The 23,942-nt window shown below is 36.4% G+C and overlaps 1 protein-coding gene across 1 annotated transcript in view; it reads left to right on the top strand.

The window, feature by feature from the left end:
- LRP1B (LDL receptor related protein 1B) overlaps positions 1-23,942 on the top strand; it is a 1,883,216-nt gene that overhangs the window by 1,093,309 nt on the left and 765,965 nt on the right. The window contains 1 exon segment of the mRNA XM_035726875.1: positions 22,929-23,109. Coding sequence (XP_035582768.1) covers positions 22,929-23,109 — 181 coding nt within the window.

Here is a 23,942-nt window from a genome sequence, read left to right as displayed (position 1 = left end):
AGCCCAGTACTGCGTTTCCCAGCATGGGACCAAGAATGTCTGGATGTGGTCCAGATTGCAGCACCCTCTGGTTTCAGTGCTGTCCCCACACCCTCATCTAGGTCTCTTGCTGGCATTGGACCAAAATCTTCTATTTTAAAAGAAAGCAACTATTACAAAATAAAGAAATGTGGTTATGGGTAAGAATGTTAAAAGAGAGAGAAAAAGAGTTTCAATACAGCTAGTGCAATTTTTGTTCATACTAATATAAGTTGGTTTCTTCAAGTATAGATCTAAAAAAAAAAAAAAGAACAACCCTAAATGTTCATCTTACCTCTTAGATGGATGTTGTTCTAGTTTAGTTTGTTCTTTGCCTGCTAAACCCTTCCCCCAAATCTTATAACATTGAATTTCTTCCTTTTATATTAGATGAGGGATTTTTTTTTCTAACTAAAGGTATGTCTTACTGTGGGCTAGTTGTGCTACAATTTTTGCTTCTTATATCTTAATAAACATTCATCTACTTTCAGTTATGACTTAATTGGCTATTTAAAAAAATAGCTTTGGGACCAATTTCTTCACCTACACATAATTACTTTGGCAAGTCCTATACAGTATTTCACATTAAGACTACTTCAAGGATTATACAGTTAAAAGGAAGCAAAAGGAAAACATCAATTTTATCTCATAATTACCTTTAAAAGTTTTTAAAGTTAAACTACTGAATCAAACAGCACATCAAGTAGCTAAAAGTAGTGTAATACAGCACCGATGCTCAGATCATAGGGCTGATAAGAGAGGTTAGTGACAGATAATTATGAAGGAATTGGTTATCATTGGAAGAAAAACTGCAATTATGCATGGGGTGATGGTGAGCCATTCATTTATATATTCTCCCAGACAACCAATATTTATTGAGATCATGTTATGGATAGGTGATGCTCTAAGTCCTGGAGATACACTAGTGACCAAGACAATGTCTTGGAAACAATATATTGGAAAATAACTTGAAAACACAGGTTTCATATATGACTAAGAGAAGGAAAAATATAACCTTAAACTCTTCAAAATATTTTAACAAAATCATTTAACAGAAGTTACATTTATTTCCAGATTTGCAATGGCAAACTAGCATGTGGTATCTCTTTATCACACACCAGGTTTATTCTAGACTCACAACTAGACTAGAAAACTACATTATGTGCCCTTATGCCTTTTGCTTCTCTGCCCCTCACAAAAAAAAAAAGAAAGAAAGAAAGAAAGAAAAAGGAATGATGACTACTTCAGACATTCCTTAAACACCTATCAACTCTTTTCTCTGTATCTATTAACTTTTATTTTTCCTCACTATTCCTATGCAATTGGAAAGAACCAAAGTTCTCATCAAAATACACATTTTGGCTCTGAGTTTTTCAGATATAAAATAACAAATTAGCTGTCATCTAATGTAATGTGCAATATTTAGATAACTTGCATGAATATATTGTAGTGATATTAGCATATTTAATGTGTGGAGATGGTCTGATGACTATATGAAATATATTAATACACATCTGTTTTCTTCTTTGGTTCATACACATCAGCCTCCTAAGGATAGCAGTGTGTTTCTGGCATCAGAATTAGCACTTTTATCTCTGTTACTACAATGAGCTTTCATTAACCTTGATTGTACATCAAAGAAGAATGTACACATTTCGAATCAGAAACAGTTACCTTGATGTTTTAGCCACTGAGGTATTTGTAATTTGTCCCCAAAGGAGGAATTTAAAGTTGTAAAGTTTAGCTTACTATTATTTCAGGTTTAAAAAATACCCTTTTTAGAGATTAAAAAAAAAGATATCCAGAGATATACATGAAAAATATATCATTCTGAGACAAACACTTCCAAATATTTATTGCAATAATTAGTATGGAACATTTAACATTTCTCTTTTTAAAGTATTTTAGATATATGGAATTTCAATGAAATTTAATCCACTTTGAGACTGTATATTTGAAAAAAAGTTTGGTAGTTTCTATTTACTACAAACTGGTAGTATAGTTGTACTCTACTAGGTATAGATACCTAATTTAGTATTCTTGTTCAATTTTGCCAAAAAAAGCACAAAGAACTCTTTATTTGATGACAAGAAAATTCATATTTAGAAAATTAAAATGGACTAAAAAGAGTTTGAGAAATGTCACTTACTTTAAAGGTAGAACTTCGGGGCCCCTGGGTGCCTCAGTCAGTTGGTAAGCGTCTGCCTCCCGCTTGGGTCATGATCTCAGGGTCCTGGGATTGGCCTGTATCTGGTTCCTTGCTCCGTAGGGAGTGTGCTTCTCCCTCTCCCTCTGCCCCCCTCCCCCTGGCGGCTCGTGTTCTCTCTCTCTCTCTCTCTCATAAATAAATAAAATATTAAAAATATATAAATAAAGGTAGAACTTCAATCTTATAGAGCAAGGGTAATTTTGTCTTTCACAGGACATTTGGTAATTTCCGGAATCATTATTGGTTGTCACAGCTGGGGAGGGAGATGATATTGGCATCTAGTACAGAGAGGCTAGTGTGCTAAACATTGTGCAATGCACGGAAGAGTCCCTTCTGACAAAGAACTATGTCCAAAATGCCAGTAGTGCCAATGTTGAGAAACCCTGTCATGGAGGATGGCAGGGAGTCACACCGGTACTACTGCATAGGTGTCAAAAGTAGAAAGTGAGAATATGAGTCTTCAGACAGTTTATCACTCACAGCACAGCAAATGGCATGAGTTTAAACAGAGTTACTGGTCCCTGTCCCTGGTCTCACAGCATGATGTCATGGGTCTACACGGATGCTGAGCAAGCAGGGAATTGTGCTATAGCTGAGAATCCCATGGCCTAGGAATCAGTACCTTTAGAGCAAAGAGCCAACTTTGTGCCAAACAGCAAGTACCCCCTTGTGGAGTAAACAATTACACAGTTATCGCCATGTGCTTTTCTTGATTTAGTTGCCCATGTGACTAGCTTTAGAAATTGTTTGGTATCAGAAGACAGATAAGCCTTAAAGTTCAGCACACTCAGTAAAGACGTTCAAGGACACTGAAGGTCTATCGGGGACTGCCTCTCCCAATACTCACAAATAAGATGCTAGAAATAAGCACAAGTCATAATGAAGACTCATTCATCTCTGTTGTTCTTGAGGATTTTACATAGAACCTCCTCAAGAATCTTCCACATAAGGACTTGTAAACTTAGAGAAGAAAATATACTGTTCATTTGTTTTCCTGCTACATAACCCATAATATCCCTGTGATTCCTTTCTAACATTCTTTTTGTCATCTCCTGAACACCCTGGGCATGGTCCCACCTTAGGGCATTTACATGTGTTGTTTCTTGTGCTTGGAATGCTGGTCTACTAGACTACCTCCTCAATTAGCCCTTCCTGGCATCTAAAACCATATATCTGTACATTTTTCTGGCCCAAAGGGATTCCTTTATCCCTTTTCTCTGGTTACTTTTACTCTTTAGTATTTATTCTTTTTTAAAAAATTTTATTTTATTATGTTATATTAATCGCCATACATTACATCATAGTTTTTGATGTAGTGTTCCATGATTCATTGTTTGCATATAACACCCAGTGCTCCATTCAATACATGCCCTCTTTAATACCCATCACCAGGCTAACCCATCCCCCCACCCCCCTCCCCTCTAGAACCCTCAGTTTGTTTCTCAGAGTCCATAGTTTCTCATGGTTCATCTCCCCCTCCGATTCCCACCTCCTTCATTTTTCTTTTCTTACTATATTCTTCTTTTTTTTTTTTAACATATAATGTATTATTTGTTTCAGAGGTACAGGTCTGCGATTCAACAGTCTTACACAATTCACAGCGCTCACCATAGCACATACCCTCCCCAATGTCTCTCACCCAGCCACCCCATCTGTCCCAGCCCCCACCCTCCAGCAACCCTCGGTTTGTTTCCTGAGATTAAGAATGCCTCATATCAGTGAGATCACATGATACATTTTAAAAGTAATGACAGCCAAAGTAAAGAACCTATTCAGTGAATAAGATCTGTCAATGAGTGAAACTAACATTACATTATAATGTAAGCTTCGAGATGTCAGAGGTTTTAGTTTCACTCATTGACAGATCCTCAGGGTCTAGAAGATAGTGCCTGGAGGTAGGGTAGCTATACAACAAACATTTTCTGAATAGGTTCTTAACTTCCGCTGTCATTACTTTTACTTTTAAAATAGCAACTAAAGTGATTAAACACTAAGAATGATTGAACAATGATTCTTTTTTGTTCTAAAATAAGGAACAATAAGATCCATCATTACTTTTTTTCATCACTATTATCTGAAGTTATTTTGGTATTTACTAAAATTGGTTTTAAAATGAGCTTCCCTGATTATTCTTTAGGAATGATTCATTTGAACTTTGGCAACATTATCAATGAAAAAATTCTTTATGATTTTTAATGGGTCCACATAAGATACCTTCATCTTGCCATACTTTCTTGGGCTCTCTACAGCATCTCATTTTCCTGCACAACTTTATTATTATATTTTTCTCATTTACCTTTTTCTCATTTACCTATTACTCCCACACGTATTTTGCATAGTTGCATACCTACCTTGAATGGTTTCTTACTATATACTTATGTATGTAAATTATTCTGTGCAAATTTCCTTTATGGCTTTGTTGTGGAATTGTAAGGATTCACTTAATGTACTACACCAAAATTGTCACAAAACATAGCATTAATATTAATTTTAACTATCTCCTTTTTTCTACAGACTATGCTACATCTAGCTTTTGACAGCTGCTGTATATCAACACTAATGCATTTATTTTTTTTTATATTTTGTAACCTGCTTATTTTATTTAATAATCTATAGACATTTTTTCACATTCATGATTCTGGCTTTTTTTTTACAACAATCTGAATTTTTTTTTATTTTTTATTGTTATGTTAATCACCATACATTACATCATTAGTTTTTGATGTAGTGTTCCATGATTCATTTTTTGTGCATAACACCCAATGTTCCACGCAGAACATGCCCTCTTTAATACCCATCACCAGGATAACCCATCCCCCAACCCCCTCCCCTCTAAAAACCTCAGTTTGTTTTTCAGAGTCTATCATCTCTCATGGTTCGTCTCCCCCTCCGACTTACTCCCCTTCATTCTTCCCTTCCTGCTATCTTCTTATTCTTTTTTTTTCTTATAATATAATGCATTATTTGTTTCAGAGGTACAGATCTGTGATTCAACAGTCTTGCACAGTTCACAGCGCTCACCATAGCACATACCCTCCCCAATGTCTATCACCCAGCCACCCCATCCCTCCCACCCCCCACCACTCCAGCAACACTCAGTTTCTTTCCTGAGGTTAAAAATTCCTCATATCAGCGAGGTCATATGATACATGTCTTTCTCTGATTAAATTATTTCACTCAGCATAATACCCTCCAGTTCCACCCATGTCGTTGCAAATGGCAAGATCTCATTCCTTTTGATGGCTGCATAATATTCCATTGTGTATATATACCACTTCTTCTTTATCCATTCATCTGTTGAAGGACATCTTGGCTCTTTCCACAGTTTGGCTATTGTGGACATTGCTGCTATAAACATCGGGGTGCACGTACCCCTTTGGATCCCTACATTTGTATCTTTGAGGTAAATACCCAATAGTGCAATTGCTGGATTGTATGGTAGCTCTATTTTCAACTGTTTGAGGAACCTCCATACTGTTTTCCAGAGTGGTTGCACCAGCTTGCATTCCCACCAACAGTGTAAGAGGGTTCCCCATTCTCCACATCCCTGCCAACATCTGTCATTTCCTGACTTGTTAATTCTAGCCACTCTGACTGGTGTGAGGTGGTATCTCATTGAGGTTTTGATTTGGATTTCCCCGATGCCGAGCGACGTTGAGCACTTTTTCATGTGTCTGTTGGCCATTTGGATGTCTTCTTTGGAAAAAATGTCTGTTCATGTCTTCTGCCCATTTCTTGATTGGATTATTTGTTCTTTGGGTGTTGAGTTGGATAAGTTCTTTATAGATTTCGGATACTAGCCCTTTATCTGATATGTCATTTGCAAATATTTTCTCCCATTCTGTTGGTTGTCTTTTGGTTTTGTGGACTGTTTCATTTGCTGTGCAAAAGCTTTTTATCTTGATGAAATCCCAATAGTTCATTTTTGCTCTTGCTTCCCTTGCCTTTGGCGATATTTCTAGGAAGAAGTTGCTGCATCTGAGGTCGAAGAGGTTGCTGCCTGTGTTCTCCTTTAGGATTTTGATGGACTCCTGTCTCACGTTTAGGTCTTTCAACCATCTGGAGTCTATTTTTGTGTGTGGTGTAAGGAAATGGTCCAGTTTCATTCTTCTGCATGTGGCTGTCCAATTTTCCCAACACCATTTGTTGAAGAGACTGTCTTTATTCCATTGGACATTCTTTCCTGCTTTGTCAAAGATGAGTTGACCATAGAGTTGAGGGTCCATTTCTGGGCTCTCTATTCTGTTCCATTGATCTATGTGTGTTTTTGTGCCAGTACCATACTGTCTTGATGATGACAGCTTTGCAAGAGAGCGGGAAGTCCGGAATTGTGATGCCACCAGCTTTGCTTTTGTTTTCAAGATTCCTCTGTCTATTCGAGGTCTCTCCTGGTTCCATACAAATTTTAGGATTATTTGTTCCATTTCTTTGAAAAAAGTGGATGGTATTTTGATGGAGATTGCATTGAATGTGTAGATTACTGTAGGTAGCATTGACATCTTCACAATGTTTGTTCTTCCAATCCATGAGCATGGAATGTTTTTCCATTTCTTTGTGTCTTCTTCAATTTCTTTCATGAGTATTTTATAGTTTTCTGAGTACAGATCCTTTGCCTCTTTGGTTAAATTTATTCCTAGGTATCTTATGGTTTTGGGTGCAATTGTAAATGGGATCGACTCCTTGATTTGTCTCTCTTCTGTCTTGTTGTTGGTGTATACGAATGCCACTGATTTCTGTGCATTGATTTTATATCCTGCTTCTTTACTGAATTCCTGTAGGAGTTCTAGCAGTTTTGGGGTGGAGTCTTTTGGGTTTTCCACATACAGAATCATATCATCTGCAAAGAGTGAGAGTTGACTTCTTTGCTGATTTCGATGCCTTTGATTTTTTTTGTTGTTGTTGTCTGATTGCTGTGGCTAAGACTTCTAATATTATGTTGAATAGCAGTGGTGATAGTGGACATCCCTGCCACGTTCCTGACCTTAGGGGAAAAGCTCTCAATTTTTCCCCATTGAGAATGATATTTGCTGTAGGTTTTTCATAGATGGCTTTTATGATATTGAGGTATGTACTTTCTATCCCTATACTCTGAAGAGTTTTGATCAAGAAAGGATGCTGTACTTTGTCAAATGCTTTTTCTGCATCTATTGAGAGGATCCTATGATTCTTGTTCTTTCTTTTGTTAATGTATTGTATCACATTGATTGATTGGCAGACGTTGAATCAACCTTGCAGCCCAGGGATAAATCCCACTTGGTCGTGGTGAATAATCCTTTAATGTACTGTTAGATCCTATGGGCTAGTATTTTGGTGAGAATTTTTGCATCCACGTTCATCAAGGATATTGGTCTGTAATTCTCCTTTTTGATGGGGTCTTTGTCTGGTTTTGGGATCAAGGTAATGGTGGCCTCATAAAATGAGTTTGGAAGTTTTCCTTCCATTTCTATTTTTTGGAACTGTTTCAGGAAAATAGGTATTAATTCTTCTTTAAATGTTTGATAGAAATCCCCTGGGAAGCTATCTGGCCCTGGGCTTTTGTTTGTTGGGAGATTTTTGATGACTGCTTCAATTTCCTTAGTGGTTATAGGTCTGTTCAGGTTTTCTATTTCTTCCTGGTTCAGTTTTGGTAGTTGATACATCTCTAGGACTGCACCCATTTCTTCCAGGTTATCTAATTTGCTGGCATAGAGTTGCTCATAATATGTTCTTATAATTGTTTGTATTTCTTTGGTGTTGGTTGTGATCTCTCCTCTTTCATTCATGATTTTGTGGATTTGGGTCATTTCTCTTTTCTTTCAATAAGGTTGGCCAGGGGTTTATCAATCTTATTAATTCTTACAAAGAACAAGCTCCTAGTTTTGTTGATCTGTTCTACTGTTCTTCTGGTTTCTGTTTCATTGATTTCTGCTCTGATCTTTCTTATTTCTCTTCTCCTGCTGGGTTTAGGCTTTATTTGCTGTTCTTTCTCCAGCTCCTTTAGGTGTAGGGTTAGGTTGTGTAGTTGAGACCTTTCTTGTTTCTTGAGAAAGGCTTGTATTGCTATATACTTTCCTCTTAGGACTGCCTTTGCTGTATCCCAAAGATTTTGAACAGTTGTGTTTTCATTTTCATTGGTTTCCATGAAATTTTTTTAATTCTTCTTTAATTTCCTGGTTGACCCATTTATTCTTTAGTAGGATGCTCTTTAGCCTCCATGTATTTGAGTTCTTTCCGACTTTCCTCTTGTGATTGAGTTCTAGTTTCAAAGCATTGTCGTCTGAAAATATGCAGGGAATAATCCTAATGTTTTGGTATTGGTTGAGACCTGATTTGTGACCTAGGATGTTATCAATTCTGGAGAATGTTCCATGGGCACTAGAGAAGAATGTGTATTCCGTTGCTTTGGGTTGGGATGTTCTGAATATGTCTCTGAAGTTCATTTGGTCCAGTGTTTCATTTAATGTCTTTATTTCCTTATTGATCTTTTCTTAGATGATCTGTCCATTTCAGTCAGGGGGGTGTTAAATCCCCCACTATTATTGTATTGTTGTCAATGTGTTTCTTTGCTTTTGTTATTAATTGCCTTATATAATTGGCTGCTCCCATGTTAGGGGCATAGATATTTACAATTGTTAGATCTTCTTGTTGGTTAGACACTTTAAGTAAGATATAGTGTCCTTCCTCATCTCTTATTACTGTCTTTGTTTTAAAATCTAATTTGTCTGATATAAGAATTACCACCCCAGCTTTCTTTTGGTGTCCATTAGCATGGTAAATGGTTTTCCACCCCCTCACTTTCAATCTGGGGGTGCCTTTGGGTCTAAAATGAGTCTCTTGCAGACAGCATATCGATGGGTCCTGTTTTTTAATCCAATATGATAGCCTGTGTCTTTTGATTGGGGCATTTAGCCCATTTACATTCAGGGTAACTATTGAAAAGAATGAATTTAGTGCCATTGTATTGCCTGTAAGGTGACTGTGACTGTATATTTTCTGTGTTCCTTTCTGATCTATGCTGCTTTTAGGCTCTCTCTTTGCTTAGAGGACCCCTTTCAATATTTCTTTTAGGGCTGGTTTTGTGTTTGCAAATTCCTTTAGTTTTTGTTTGTCCTGGAAGCTTTTTATCTCTCCTTCTATTTTCAATGACAGCCTAGCTGGATATAGTATTCTTGGCTGCATATTTTTCTCGTTTAGTGCTCTGAAGATATTATGCCAGTCCTTTCTGGCCTGCCAGGTCTCTGTGGATAGGTCTGTTGCCAATCTAATATTTCTACCATTATAGGTTACATATCCCTTCTCCCGAGCTGCTTTCAAGATTTTCTCTTTGTCTCTGAGACTCGTAAGTTTTACTATTAGATGTCGGGGTGTTGACCTATTTTTATTGATTTTGAGAGGGGTTCTCTGTGCCTCCTGGATTTTGATGCCTGTTTTCTTCCCCACATTAAGGAAGTTCTCTGCTATAATTTGCTCCAATATACCTTCTGCCCCTCTCTCTCTTTCTTCTTCTTCTGGGATCCCAATTATTCTAATGTTGTTTCATCTTATCGTATCGTCCATCGTCCATCGTCCATCTTATTCGTCTTGTTGTATCGCTTATCTCTCGATTTCTGCCCTCGTGATCCTGTAGCTGTTTCTCTCTCTTTTTCTCAGCCTCTTTATATTCCATCATTTGGGCTTCTATATCGCTGATTCTCTCTTCTGCCTCATTTATCCTAGCAGTTAGTGCCCCCATTTTTGATTGCACCTCATGAATAGCCTTTTTGATTTTGACTTGGTTAGATTTTAGTTCTTTTATTTCTCCAGAAAGGGCTTCTCTAATAACTTCCACGCTTTTTTCAAGCCCAGCTAGTATCTTTAAAGTCACAATTCTGAAATCTAGGTCCGACATCGTACTAATGTCCGTATTGAGTAAGTCCTTGGCAGACGGTACTACCTCTTGTTCTTATTGCTTAGGTGATTTTTTTTTTGTTTTGTCATTTTGTTCAGAGGAGAATAGATGAATAAGAGAACAAAATACTAACAGGTTAACAACGTCCCCAGCAAATATACTCTATACAAATCAGAAAAGACCTGAAACCAAGGGAAAAGAAAGGGAAAGAAAGAAAAAAGAAAGAGAGAGAAAAAAAAAAGAAAAAGATAAGGATAAAAACAAACAAAAACAGAACAAAACAAACAAAAAAAACAGAATATGATCAAATATGATCAGGCTAGTGCATAGATCAGTGCCACACACTAGATTTTTGGTGTATTTTTGTCTGTCAGAAGAAAGTGCCTCCTAAAATTTTAAAGGAAGAAAGACTTATATATGTACAAAATAAGTGTTGATAGAATGAAGGGATGGAAGATGACTGTAAAGATCAAAATTATAAAAGGTTTTATAAACAGAATTGATAAGATAAGAAGTTGTTTGAAAAAGAAAGATTTAAAAAAAAAAGAAAAGAAAAAAATGTGATCAGGCAGGAGACTAGAACAAAGCCATACACTAGTGATATAGGATATATTTTGATCTGTTAGAAGAAACTGTATATCAAAATTTTAAAGAGAGAAGAACTTATATATATATATATATATATATATATATATATATATATGCCAAAAATAAGGGTAACTACTATCAAGGGATAAAATATGACTCTAAAAGTGAAAAATAAAAAATGTTTTTTTTAAAAAAGGGATTGATAAGATGTTGGTTGAAAAAGGGAAAAAGAAAAATTCAAAAAAAACAAAAACAAAAAACAGTTAAAAAATTAACTTTGAAAACCTAATGTATCATGGTAAAAAAAGCCACGAGTTCTATGTGCAGTATTCCCCTAGCGCTGGAGTTCTCCCGTTCTCCTTGATCGGTAAACTTGGTCTTGGCTTGCTTGCTGTTCGTGCTGATCTTCTGGGGGAGGGGCCTGTTGCTGTGGTTTCCAAATGTCTTTGCTGGAGGCCGAATTGCCCCGCCCTTTGTCGGTCAGGGCTAACCAAGCTGCTCGGGTTTGCTCTCGGGAGCTTTTGTTTCCTGCAAGCACTTGGTGCAGCTTTGGAGGACCAGGGTGAAAATGGCGGCCTCCCAATCTCCACCCGGAGGAGCTGAGAACTCGGGGCCCCACTCCTCAGTGCGCCCCCAGAGAAAAGCAGTCACTCCCGTCTCCCCGGTCTCCGGCTGCACTCCGTGCTCACCCGGCCTGTGACCGAGCATTTCTATCTCTGGCACCCGACCCTGTATGGAGTCTCCAAACCCAGCAGTTCCCTGTGGTGCACTACTGCGCCGCTCCTCCCCGGGGAGGAAGGGGAGTCTCCCCGGCTCTGCCGCTTGTTGGGTCCCTGTTGGAGGAGCAGTGGCCCAGCTGGGCCGTGGATCACAGTTTATGGCAACCCTGAGCTGAGAGCCCGCGCCTCGGCTCCGTCTCTGCAGCCGGCTTCCTCACTCCGGTACCTGGGAGCTCTGCTGCACTCAGGCACCTCTGGTCTTTCTGTGACCCTGAGGGTCCTGAGTCCACACTGTCCCGCGAGGGTTCCACCCCCTGCTTAGCCACTGGAGCAACATCCCTCAGTGGAGCCAACTTCTAAAAGTTCTGATTTTGTGCTCCGCGGCTCTATCACTTGCCAGAAGCGGCCAACGGAGGCGCCCTCCCCCGCCGTCTATCCTCCCGAATATCTCCTTGGATTCACTTCTCCGCATGTCCTACCTTCCAGAAAGTGGTCGCTTCTCTGTTCAGAGAGTTGTTGCTACTCTCTTCTTCGGTCTCCTGTTGAGTTCGTAGGTGTTCAGAATGGTTTGATCCCTATTCAGCTGAATTCCTGAGACCAGACTAAATTCAGGTCTCCTACTCCTCCACCATCTTGCTCCACCCCCCAACACTAATGCATTTCTAAAACCATTCTTTTTTTTATTTTATTACATTATAAAAGTAATTTAAAAGTAATTAATGGACTACTTTTATTTAGTTTGGTAGAAAATTGCCAAATGGTGCACCTTCCTTCCATATATTCCTCACATTTTCCCCTGGTAGTAACATCTTTCATAACAGTACTAAAGTTACCAAAACTAGAAAAGTAATTTTGATACAATACTATTAACTAAAGACCTTAAGCAAATTCCACCAGCTTTTCTATAATGAATTTAACACTTACATTTTCTCATTCTTATGTACCCAATAAGAGCACCTCAGTTTTTTCTTTTATTTTAATATTTGACTTCCCTTGATATGCACATTTGTTTATTCTCTACATTGTGGGCCATCAAATATATTTTGGTAAGAAAATAAAGTGATAGTTTATTGAGAATAATGATTTTTATTGGAAAGTTGGTAAAACGTCCTTCCCTTCAGTGACCTTACTCTATCCCTTCCCCTTTATATCTCGCTTTTTTTTTCTTAGTGAATCATTGCTGATACTAGCTTTCTTTGACTCTTGCTTCGATTTACAATTTTTCTTTACAATTTTGGAGATCAAACTTTAACATAAAATAGTTGATTTGACTACTAACTTAATGAGGTCCTTGTGAATCAGTTTACTTTTCTGGAGCTTTGTTTCATTATTTATACAATGTAGACATTGAACTATATGATTCTTTAGCTTCATTTTATCTCTAAAATACTGACTTTATAACTAGTTTCCTGCCTAGTTTTATTATTACATTTTTCCCTGACTCACTGCTTCAGTTTTGTAAGGCTACCTGTGGACCAGTGAGGGTTGTCACTATGTGTGTTTACTTAGATATTTATAGAAGGATTTTTGCAAGGTAAATTTTTAAGGACTTCCTTTTTCTCATTTACCTATTACTCCCACACGTATTTTGCCTATTTTGTTTTCCCTGTGGGTATTAATGTGGGTCTGAAACAACTATATTTTGGTTTAATTTAGGATGCTAAGGTAAGTTCCAGGGGGATGTCACACATTTTTTTGTCATGGTAATTATAAATATAATGAAGACTTAAAGCCTCTGGCCTAATTTGGAATTTAATGATCAGTATCTTTCCCTACAGCATGATGCCTAAGCAAAGTGTGAGTTACTTTGTTTTCTTTTAAAAGTTCTGTGAAAAGTATCAATTGAAGTGATACAACTATTTGAATGTTTAAATGACCAAATTCAAAACTATGAAACATATTAGAAAACATTAATAAAAAGTCACTTTCTATGAAATTAAATTGCTCAAGCAACTTCTAATGTAGTTGCCTTTTCATCTGCTATGAAAGAGATTGAGTAATTTAGTATTAATGCAATAAGTTCCAAAATGTTTTATATTCGTAAATTATAACTTAGTTCGTGGGACTAAAAGGAATATTCAAGAATAGCTGTATTATTTTGTGTTCAGAAGTTAAAGCAATTTTTGCTCTGTTCTCTCTTGGTAAGTAGGCAGAATTGGTTGGTAAAAGGGCATTAATGGAAATTACTTTCTCTCTCCCCATTCACAATGAGGATGCATATTTTGTATTCTTTCATGAGATGGTCAGTCAGGTGCAGCCAGGGCAGGAGACAGAGGAGAGGCTCAGGAAAACAAAGCTGATGATATTCACAAGTCTGAGAGACAGAAAGCACAGCACAACACACAGGGCCACGTAGGAAAGACAACAGGGTGGTGGTCGGAAGGTCAAAGACAGTAGTGAGGGGAAAGCATTAACTAATAGCCTTTATTGGCATTTCTGGCGGAAAGGTAAAGCAGGGTAGGATAAACACTTTAGAATTGCCTAGTGTGAATAATTCCATTGGTTTTTAAATAACAGGGCTAATAGTTGCCCCGTATCTGGCCTGGGGATGATTTTAAAGCAGAGGACTATTGCCTCCTGGGCTGCAGACCAGATAGAAGAGGTAATAGCTCTGAATTGGCTAATTTTTGTTTGTGTTTTTGTTTTCTTTTATTGAAGTATAGTTAACTCACAGTGTTACATTAATTTCAGGTGTACAATGTAGGGATTGGGCAACTTTATACATTAGGCTATGTTCACCACAAGTGGAGCTATTATCTGTCAACATACAACCCTATTACATTATCATTGACTGTATTCCCTATTTTGTACCTTTCATCCCTGTAACTTATTCATTACATAACTGGAAGCCTATATCTCTTGTTCCCCTTCATCCATTTTGCTCATCTCCCACCCACCTCCCCTTTGGCAACCATCAGTTTGTTCTCTGTATTTATGGGTCTATTTCTGTTTTGTTTGCTTCCTTCTTTCTTCATTTTTATGGGTTTTTTTTTATTCTACATATAAGTGAAATCATGTGATATTTGTTTTTCTCTGACTTATATCACTTAGCTTAATATCCTCTAGGTCCATTCATGTTGCAATGGTAAGATCTCATTCTTTTTTATGGCTGAGTAATATCCGTGTGTGTGTGTGTGTGTGTGTGTGTGTGTGTGTGCATCTCATCTTTTTTATCCATTCATCTATTGATGTATACCTGAGTTGCTTCCATATCTTTGCTATTGTAAATAATGCTGCAATAAACATAAGGGTGCATGTATATTTTTGAATTAGTGTTTTTGTCTTCTTTGGATAAATACCGAGTAGTAGAATTACTGGATCGTATGGTATTTCTATTTTTAATTTTTTGAGACACCTCCAATCTGTTTCTTCTTTTTTTTTTTAAGATTCATTTATTTATTTGAGAGAGAGAGAGAGAAAGAGAGTATGAGCAGGGGGAGAGAGAGAGAGAGGGAGAGAATCTCAAGCAGATTCCCTATTGAGAGCGGAGCCCAGTGGGGGTTCAATCTCACTACCCTAAGATCATGACCTAAGCCGAAACCAAGAGTCAGACACTGAACCAACAGAGCCACCCAGGTGCCCCTCCATATTGTTTTTTATAGTGGCTGCACCAGTTTGCATTCCCACCAATAGTACATGAAGATTCCCTTTCCTCCATATTCTCTCCAACACTTGTTGTTTCTTGTCTTTTTGATCCCAGCTATCCTGGCAGGTGTGAGGTGATATTTTATTTTATTTATCTTTTCATGTGTCTGTTAGCCATCTATATGTCTTCTTTGGAAAAATGCCTCCTCAGGTCCTCTACCCGTTTTTTAATCAGATTATTTGGGGTTTCTTTGGTGTTGAGTTGTAAAAGTTCTTTTTTTTTTAAAGATTTTATTTATTTATTTGACAGAGAGAGAGACAGAGAGGGAACACAAGCAGGGGGAGTGGGAGAGGGAGAAGCAGGTTTCCTGCTTAACAGGGAGCCCGATGAGGGGCTCAATCCCAGAACCCTGAGATCATGACCTGAGCCGAAGGCAGTCGCTTAACCAACTGAGCCACCCAGGAGCCCCGAGTTGTAAAAGTTCTTTTCATATTTTGGATACAAACCCCTTATCAGATATATCATTTGTGAATATCTTCTCATTCAGTAAGTTGCTGTTTTGTTTTGTTGATGGTTTCCTTTGTTGTGTAAAATCTTTTTATTTTGGGGTAGTCCCAGTAGTTTAGTTTTGCTTTTGATTCTTTTGCCTAAGGAAACAAATCTAGAAAAATATTGCTAAGGCCCAAGTCAAAGAAATTGCTGACTTTGTTTTCTCCTAGGAGTTTCATGGTTTCATGTCTCACATTTAGGTCTTTAAGCCATTTTGAATTTATCTTTGTGTATGACATAAGAAAGTGGACCAGTTTAATTATTTTGCATGTAGCTATCCAATTTTCCCCATAATATTTATTGAAGAGACTGTCTTTCCCCCATTATACATTCTTCCTGCTTCAATGGGTACTGACCATGTAAGTGTGGGTTTATTCCTGGGCTCTCTCTTCTGTTCCATTGATTCACATGTCTGTTTTTGTGCCAGTATCATACCATTTGATTTCTATAACTTTGTCGTACATCTTGAAATCTGGGATTGTGATAACTACAGCTTTGTTTCCTTTCTCAAGTTTACTTTAGTTATTTGGGGTCTTTGGTGGTTTCATACAAAACTTTGGCTGAAAGTTTTGTGGCTGCTTTCTTTCTTTAGTATTATTTGTTCTAGTGAAGTGAAAAATGCTGTTGATATTTTCATAGGAATTGCATTGAATCTGTAGATTGCTTTGGGAAATACGGACATTTTAACAATATCAGTTCTTCTAAATGTGTTGGTTAGTTTGTATGTCAAAGGCATGTTCCTGGCTGGGCCCTTTGCTGTCTCTAAGATTTGATTATCCCCAGCACAGGTAATCTCACTCTAGCTGGAAAAGTTCTTTTAAAGATGTCAACATATCATAATTTACAAAAAATAAAAACATTTAAAAATATTTACAATACAACTCTGATATTATTTAAAAATTAGTAGTGGGCTATTATAAAAATGAGCTATATACTCGTTGCATGTCTGTAATGCATTCTTAAATTGGAAGCATCTCTGTCCTCCATAGTGTGTACTTTCCAGAATTTCATCTGAAAAGAATGAATGTGAAGAATATCTTTCTTCTGCTCAGAGCATTCAGCAAAATAATTTCCAGGTCACAGGTTTAATAAGGTTCTTCAGAGAAACAGAACAAATAGAATGTATGCATAAAGAGAGAGAGAGAGATAATTTGAAGAATTGGCTTGCACAGTTGTGGAGGATGGCAAGTCAAAAATCTAGAGGGTAGTCTGACAGGTTGTAGACTCAGGGAAGAGTTGATTCTGTACCTCAAGTCTGAAGATAGTTTAGAAACTCAATTCCCTCTTCCTTAGGGGACTTTAGTCTGCTTTCTCTTAAAGCTTTCATCTAACTGGATGAGACTAACCCACATTATGGAGGGTAATCTGCTTTACTCCAAGGGTATGGATTTAAATGTTAATATCACCTAAAAAAATACCTTCACGGCAATATCCAGACTTATGTTTAACCAGATCTGTATACCTTGGCCTAGCCAAATTGACTCATAGAATTAACTATTACACATGGCTAGCTGAACAAAATGCTTCAAGATGTGGTAGTATAAATCAATAAATAATTCCCATAAGAGTAATAGCCTGGAACCCAAAAATGATTATTATTTGTAGTCATATTTGCACACTAATTTGTTTGTTCATCTGTCTACATTTATTAAAGAATACCAATTTATGACTTCTATGACTTTTCTTGGGAGATAGTTCTCCATGAATCACTCACATTTCTGCATGTCTTAGAGTGAAACAATTATTGCCTTTTAGTCTGAAGTATTCTTTCAAAGATGTTTGTATAGGAAAGAGCCTTAGAAGAAGAGATAGTTTACACCTACAGTGTAAAGGGCAGCCTTGTTTATTGCCCTTTATAAAAAGATTTGGGTTTTCTAACTTCAGAATTATTTTTTGTAATACAACTCACTGATTGTGAATACATCTAAAATGGCCCAACCCAGTCATCCCCATGGGACTTTGGAGTAAAAGGAACTGATACCAGTTCTGCTGAAGACCATAGTGCTTGCTATGCCATGAGTAATAAAGTCCTTTATATTTGACTTACAAGACTTGTGTCTTCCACTATCATCTATGAACCGGTAATGGACTAAGTTGTTAGTTTGAAAGTAGGGTAAAAACTCAGTTCTTAACAATTCTTGAAACTGTCTGTTCAATTATCATTTTAGATTACTTTATTGGCAACTATGATGCTTACCATGATACTCTCATTAATCTTACCGATGCTCATCACTTTATCAAAGACGAAATATGTGAATGTGATAGAGAGACAATCTGTATCACCCTCGTCCCAAATGGAAACTAACAATGTGATTTTGATGATAAAAGGAAGCTACTATGTAATATAGTCTGTTCATCTTAAAATAAAACCCTATATGAACTTTACACATCTCTTTGAACACAACAACAAAGCATTTTGTTCTGATTGAGAGGAGCTTGTGTATTTACCCTCTTGGACCTATTAATTGATCTGAGGAAGGACCTGGAATGAAAATGAGGATGAGAACATCAGCCTCAGCTGGCCGTGGGGGACGGATAATACAGAAGACGTCAGTCTGGCCAAAGATTCCTGTAACCTCAGGAGATAGGAAATTCAGCAGGCAAGCTTAACTGCCACACTATTAATTAAATCAACTTCATTCACTCATGTCAGATACATATAAGCTGTGATGCCTCAGGCCACATTGAAATACACAAAGAGGATTTGGATTAATTGACTACGTGAATATGAGGCAGGAGAATTGTCCAAGTGCTGACTCTGAATTGTTCAAGTGCTGACTTTGAGGCAAGGTAAAGCATCTCTGGCCCTAAGCATGTCTACATGGCATACTATTTGAGGCATGTGATCATCCTCTGCACTCATGGAAACTCTTTTGTAATACTTAATTCCAGCTCAGAAAAATATTGTTCACATTACAGATAGAAAATCCTTAAGGATACATTGGGAAAATATAGGCATTGTGTTTTTGTAATGCCAATTTTCATGTATAATTTCCAATTAATTCCTCAGTATGTTAATCAGATTCTCTTATAAAGGATCAAGACTTACAGAGATCCAGTCTATGCACCTTAATGAAACTAAAGCCTTTGCCGTTTAAAAAAAAAAAAAATCTGGGACCCATTTTTAAAAATAAATAATTTTGTTTTAAATATATAAAACTTTAATCCTCTTCTGTTCCATAAAATGTGTAATGATACAAATCAGACGTGTAATGGTGTTTTAGAAGTATGTTTTTCTCTACTCTTTTTAAAATGCTTATTTTATCTAGTCCTGGGTATTAAATTAATTTAAATAACTTTTCTAATTACTTCTTTTAAATCCACATAATTATTCTCTTTAATTTACATAAATTGTATTATCTCCTATTCATCCTCATTTCCTAAATGGTAAATATCACCTATAACAAATTGCTATCTTCAAGAATTTTTCACTTAAGTGAAAAGTCTGGCTTTTGATGATCGTGTGTGTGTGTGTGTGTGTTTTAGCATACTACTCATATATTATGCCCATTTATAAAAGTTATTCTTAAAATACCAGAACAGTATTTACAAAGGAAAAATGATGGAAAATTTAATAATTTGAGCCAAAACAATATGTTAATCAAAACAGTATGCATTCAAAGAGTGCATTAAAAAGTCTGTTTTTAATCTGAAGTATATAGATAAATGTCTCAATTCTCACTTAGAATGGAACATGTAAATATGTTAATTAAAAAATATAAGAAAACATTATCTACTGGAACTTTTTTCTTCTTTCTCTTTTTCTTTCTTTCTTTCTTTTTTTTTGAAGGAGTTACGAACATGTTGAGAGTCCTTCCCTATTGATAAATGAAAATGAGTATTTTGTTAAACTTAAGGGCAATTTTGCCAGATTAAAAAATACACATTTATAATATTTTTTTGCTCTTAGTTATATAATAATAATAATAATAATAATAATAATAATAATATAGTAGTGAATGTTGATTTTGGAATGTAGAATACTTGAACTCCACCAAAAGATATCAAAGCAATCTACTCTATCAAGTTTTACCAACTTTATCAAACAGCTTTCTTATATTTGAAGTCATGTGTTTTCTCAAGCTGGTAACTCATATCTCTGTAGTCATCTATGTTTGTTTGAAATTTGAGTGACATCAACTTTCATATGTCCTGATCACCTGGTTGAAGGATTTTGGTCATAGAGTCCCTAATAGTCCATTGCAGGTAGGCTCCAACCAAACTTTTTCAATAAAAAATCAAATTTACATAAAACCAGTGTCCTATGTCTTAGTGTTACATCAGTCATTGGCTCATTAAAGGCAGGTACCGAATGGTACAAAGTCAGAATACTTTATCAATGTATAGTTATTGAAAAAGGGATTCACTAGTTGTTCAGTCTTTGTCCTACAAGAGAAGAAATCTCTCCATACCTTATTAAAGATATCCTAGAAAGATTCCTGATTTGTACATAGACTGTTTTATGAGTTTCTTTATTTTAGAATTGTATTCAGCCTCATTCTTCCCACAATGGAAAACAAACAAACAAAACACATACACATACACACACACACACACACGCACACACAGCTAAAAAATACTAGGCCAAGGTGTCTGAGTGGCTCAGTCGGTTAAGAGTCCAAGTCTCGATTTTGGCTCAGGTCATGATCTCAGGGTTGTGAGATTGAGCCCCGCTTGGGGCTCAGTACTAAGCAGAAGTCTGCTTGAGATTTTCTGTCTTCCTCTCTCTCTGCCCCTTCCCCCCACTCTTGCTCTCTCTCTCTCAAATAAATAAACAAATATTTAAAAAGAACCACTAAGCTAATTGTTTCATTTCTATCTTAATAGACTAGATAGGTAGCTACAGGGAAACTTATAATGATAATGATATTATTAGTAATAATATTAATAACAATATTTATGTAACATTTACCATGCGCTGACTATTATTTTAAGGATTTTGCACATATTCATTCATTTAATCCTAAGCCAATCCTATGAGTTAAGCACTATCATTACACCCATTTTAAAGATTAGGAAATTGAGGAGTAGAAAGGTTAAGTGAATTCACTCAGAGATATGGTGAGTGGCAGGGCCTAGGTCTTGTAATTTCAGAACTTGTGATCCTAATCACTCCTTTATGCTGTTCAAGCATTTCATTTTTCAAAGAAAAAGCAACCAATGTAATTAGGGACAGAATCCTCCCAATTTTGGAATTCAATTCCATTTCACTCTTACTATTTATTCACAACTGACTCTGCATATACTATTTCTAGGTGAAGTTGGCCACTGGTCAAAATGCAAGGACATATTATTAAATAATCATTCTCAGAGAGAAAAATATGAGGAATATTTCTATCAAGTAATACTCATAAGGCAAAGAGCCAGGGCATATATAGAATTTTTTATCCTGATAAATTAGTAAAAGCTAACATATTTTGGGAATTGAGAATATTGTAGGCAGTATGCTAAGTGCTTTCCATGCAGTAGCTAAGTTACCCCTTGTTATCACCTTGTGATGTAGGTGCTATGATTACCTTCACTTGATGATTGGAGAAATTAAAGATCAAAGTGACTGAGTTGCTTATCTAAGTGTCAGAAACAAAATTTCAATCCACATAGTATTGCAACTGCTTCATATGAAAAATAAATAAAAAGTGTCAAGTTAGATGTCAACAGGAAATTTATAAAAATAAGAGAGCTATTGAAGATGGAAGTGTTCGTGCCAGAGTAGATTTCAAATGTAATACAATTTTTGAAAACTGACTAACAAGATAAAAATCAGCCACAGACTATTAATAAATATAAAGGAAAAGAGTAAACAGCTATTATTTTTCCATTATGCCAGAGCAAGAAAGTGCTCAGTAAAATTAAGTGTCAATAAAGTAAAGACAAAATTAAACTTTTTTTCTAAGCATAGACACAATTAACCTCTGAAAATGACTCATACCGGATGGTAATGAAGCAGATAGCTTAGTGAAATTGAGAACATATCTGATTCACTATAATGGGATTTTCAGTTAGATCAAATCACATGTTGTATTAATCATCCTGAGTCAGGGCACATGCTGATGAGCAGAAAGGGTCACCAAAGAAAATTTTATTTTTCTCCAAGGCCAGAAGGGTCATGATTAAAAAACAGGATAATAGTAAATATTCATTACATGTGCATATGAGGGAATATCAGGAAGATGTGCCCATAGTGTGTCAATCAGCACTTCTGTCTCTAGTGTTTTGTCCAGTGAGCTCCAGTTCTCTACCTCATCCCTGGGAGGAAAGGAGACAAAGGCTCCCTTGGTTTTGAGAGAAGAAAAGGCATTCACGGCAATTTCTTATGCAGCAGAGAAATGGAACTGCCTTTATGATGCTGTAGACAGTTTGGAAGGTTGTTCATCAAATGGCGAAAAGCGAGAGCAGGACTCACCCCAGGAATAGTGCAGTTTTAAAGATCTTTACACTGGGGATCAGATGACTTGGATTTTTGTTCCAATTCTACCACTTCTTGCGTGATAATAGACGATAACCCTTCACTTTAAAGTGTTGGCATTTTCCTTTCTGTAAAGGTTTGAATTAGTTGAACTCATATAAGATTATGTATTTATAATATCTCTTTGAATTACCACTGCCTGTATCTTACAGAAGTCTGAATAGTGTCCTTTTAAAAATAAGTCTAGAATGGGGCACCTGAGTTGCTCAGTCAGTTAAGCATCTGCCTTCGGCTCAGGTCATGATCCTGGGGTCTTGGGATGAAGCCTCACGTTGTCAGTGGGCTCCCTGCTTAGTAGGGAGCCTGCTTCTGCCTCTGCCCCTCCCCCTGCTTGTGCTCTCTCCCTCCCCGCCCACTGTCAAATAAATAAAATCTTAAAAAAATAAGTCTAGAATATAGAGAATTATTTCAGTGTTTCTTTGGGATTCACTGTTCATACAGTTCCATGATGAAAACCTGTTCGGGGCTTTCAAAGGTATGCTTCTGCTGGACCTGGTCATCTCTTGGCAAGAGGGCATTCCTATTATTTTGATTACTCAAATTGTATATTGCAAGTTTCAATATGCTTACTTTTTGAACATAGGACTTGTTCATATTACTTGATTTTTTTTTTCTAAACAGTCTGTATCACTATATTTATGTTCTGGGAATTTTCTCCCTTTGCTGTGCCATCCCTTGTATTTTCCTGTTTTCCTGCAGATCACTGTTTCATTTAAAATATATCGAGACAGGGCCTGTCATTCACATAAAATGGCACTCAAAATAAAATTGAAAAATATGCTATGGAATGATATTTTCCAAAATGAGACTATAAAGAACGCATGAATCAGAATTCATTCCTTTTTGAATTAAACATTTCTGAACTAGAACATAAGTAGTGTGCGCTATTGTAAAATGTGTTGCTCTCTTGTTTTTTCTTTTTACAGATCTTGATAATGTGGAAGGCATTGCTGTGGACTGGATTGGAAATAACCTTTACTGGACAAATGATGGTCATAGGAAGACCATTAATGTAGCCAGGCTGGAAAAAGCTTCTCAGAGTCGGAAGACTCTTTTAGAAGGAGAAATGTCCCATCCCAGAGGAATTGTGGTGGATCCTGTTAATGGGTATGTTATATTTTATCAGCTTGATATGAGGAAAATATTATTTTTTTGTATATTTAGTAGTAGCAAGTTTGATTTAAACTCACACATGAATGGCCTGAATGGGAAAAGTTACTCATTTAATGATTTTCTCTTGTAGAAAATGTGCTAAATAAACGTGTCAAAATACACTTAACTGAAATAAACAGATTATTTGTATAAAAGATATATTTATTTGATTTACTCAGACAAGGACTATAATTCTCCATTTTAGACTGCCTGACACCAAGATAAATAATCAATTGAGATAATCAATCAATTTATATTTTAAAGGGTATTAAAATTGAATGTATTCAGAAAATAGAAAAGATTTGTTTTGTACATTTACTGTGGGCCAGACATTTTGTTAAACAGGTTCACTAATCCTCACAATAATCTTTTGAACTAGTTGCTATTCTCATCTTTGTCTTACAAAGGAGAAATTGATAACTGATTTATAAAAGAGCATTAAATTATTAAGTGACCAAGTAGATATTTAAACCCCAGCAGTCTGTCTCCAAGAATTTGCTCAGAGCCACTATAGTCCACTACTTTTTACTAGTCAAGGTTAGTAATCACATAATTCTAGACATAACCATAGTTTTTATGTACTACTTGTTTTAGGATGGAATAGTTTGTGTAATTCTCAGGAATATATTTTTCCCATTACCTGAATATAAACAACACTGTGCATATAGAAATATTGAAGAATGTGACCATTCCTAACAGAATGTCAGAATCAAATGAATGAATTACATATTTTAAATGTACAGTTGTTATATGTGATGTTTATCCCTCCCATGTCTTATACTGCAGTT

The sequence above is a fragment of the Zalophus californianus genome, chromosome 3 (assembly GCF_009762305.2).
Source record: "Zalophus californianus isolate mZalCal1 chromosome 3, mZalCal1.pri.v2, whole genome shotgun sequence".
Classification (NCBI taxonomy): domain Eukaryota; kingdom Metazoa; phylum Chordata; class Mammalia; order Carnivora; family Otariidae; genus Zalophus; species Zalophus californianus.
This window is presented reverse-complemented; position numbering and strand designations above follow the sequence as displayed.